This window comes from Aptenodytes forsteri, unplaced genomic scaffold (genome assembly GCF_000699145.1).
Source record: "Aptenodytes forsteri isolate BGI_AS27 unplaced genomic scaffold, ASM69914v1 Scaffold72, whole genome shotgun sequence".
Lineage (NCBI taxonomy): Eukaryota > Metazoa > Chordata > Aves > Sphenisciformes > Spheniscidae > Aptenodytes > Aptenodytes forsteri.
The window spans coordinates 125393-127192 of NW_008796193.1; the positions used below are offsets into that span (position 1 = coordinate 125393).

At 47.8% G+C, this 1800-nt stretch overlaps 1 protein-coding gene across 1 annotated transcript in view; it reads right to left on the minus strand.

Annotated features, from left to right (window-relative positions):
- The window catches only part of LAS1L (LAS1 like, ribosome biogenesis factor), a 35866-nt gene extending 34747 nt beyond the window's left edge, over positions 1-1119 (minus strand). Inside the window, exons 1-2 of the mRNA XM_019474316.1 lie at positions 986-1119; positions 728-797 (exon numbers count right to left, since the gene is read on the minus strand). Coding sequence (XP_019329861.1) covers positions 728-797; positions 986-1098 — 183 coding nt within the window. The 5' untranslated portion in view covers positions 1099-1119. The remainder of the gene's footprint in view (positions 1-727; positions 798-985) is intronic.
- Between the last annotated feature and the right edge of the window lie 681 nt (positions 1120-1800).

Here is a 1800-nt window from a genome sequence, read left to right on the forward strand (position 1 = left end):
GAAAATAAAAAAAAAAAAAAATTGGGGGTTTTGTTGTGGAAGGGAGGGGGGGGGGGGGGGGGGGAATCAATTCCTCATTCTCACATAGGGGCCCCAGACAAGGCTGCATATATAGGAGAGTCTCAAATACTGTCTGTTCTTCACTTTCAAAACTTGCTGTTCAGACCCAGATAAGATGCTCAGTGCAGCTGGCAATAAAAGGACTCAAGTTGGTCCTGCTACTACAATTACACCTTGAACCTTCCCCTCCTCCACACAGAAGTGGACAAGCTCACCTCAAGCGAGGGACGTAAGATGAAAATGCCTGCAAATGCGATTAAGTGCTTTTTATGTATAACCTTGCTTGTCAAAGACTAGAAATTATAAACCATAGATTTAGCTCTTTTTCCATATATCAGTAGCTAAGAAACAAAAGTGTGTGGTGTATATGTCAAGTGGGACTATTTACATGTAAATCAAGACTTTTGATCACACGATTGAAACAAAATGTTTTAATGATCATCAGCCTTTGTTACTCCTCATCTGACTTTAAAGAACAAAGTTTCAGATCTAGTTACATCAAGCCTCTTTAAAACTTTGCAGTTAGAAAGAACTGGCATCTATATCCATTATTTTGGTTACAAAAGAATGACTCCCCCCAACTCCCTCCACGCAGTGCTGTTAATAGACAATGCATACGCTCTCTGTATATACATAAGTTATCGAGTAACTCTTATTAAATATTTACCTCTCTGGCTAATTGTCTCAGAGGAATGCTGACCATTTTCTGTTTCCTTTCTGTGATCAAGTTGACAAACCTGCATGCAGGTTACAGAAAAGATAAATGACTATCAAGAGCTGCAGAGAAACTTGCAACCCCAGAGACAAATCCCCCACATGCTGTACAACACTGTGGTCCCAGAGATGCAAAGTGAAATTAAGACAGCCGAATAATGCTATCTGTCCAGGTCTCTCTCACAGCACACAGGCCTTCAGAGCCCCCTACCTTACAAGAGCCAGCCCATAAGAGAGGATGAGCTCATGCGACTTCAATCTGCCAGATGAATCCAGGACCTTGCAACGAATCAGTTCCGCGGTGCAATCCACTGCAAGAGGCATTTTGGGACCATACCTAGAGATAAAGGAAAAACAGGTGAGCAGTCTCACAAGAATACACCCCCTCTGCAAAAAGCGTGGCTTTCCGGCTACATTTTGTGCTCTGGGGTACACAACAGCCTGAGAAACAGTATGCAGAAAGACAGCAACAAAGGCTCTTTCCAGAAGGCTTTTATTTGGAAGAGAGTGATTACATGGCTACTCCTAAGCATATGTTAAATGAGTACTTACTGATATGCTAAGCACATACACAATACAAGATGCCATACCTAGACTGGTCTTGTGTATGGATGCAGCAGGGGCCACACAAACAGAATAAGGTGATTTGGGGGCCTTGGATATGCTCACTGCAGCAATCTGCCTTGAGAAACCAGCTTGTGAAGCTGCGGCCATGCAGGGCTTCTGCCTCCCCTGGTGCCCACGGCGTCAGCCTACTCCTCGCATGAGCTACATGCCCGGAGCCTACTGCATGAAGAAGGCGCCCTGCAAGACGGAGCCGCCTGCCCAGCAGCACCGGCGATCCGCACACACAACCCGGCCGCGGGGCAGCACCGGGGAGCTGTGGCCGGGTCCCGGGCGCCCTACGGGCCCAAGACAGAGAGCGTCGGGAGCAGCCTGGGGCGGAGAGCCGGCAAGGCCGCTTCAGGGACAAAGGAGGCAGCCTATAAGTCAGCGCCGGCCCCGCAGTGCCGCAGCGCGCTCCTG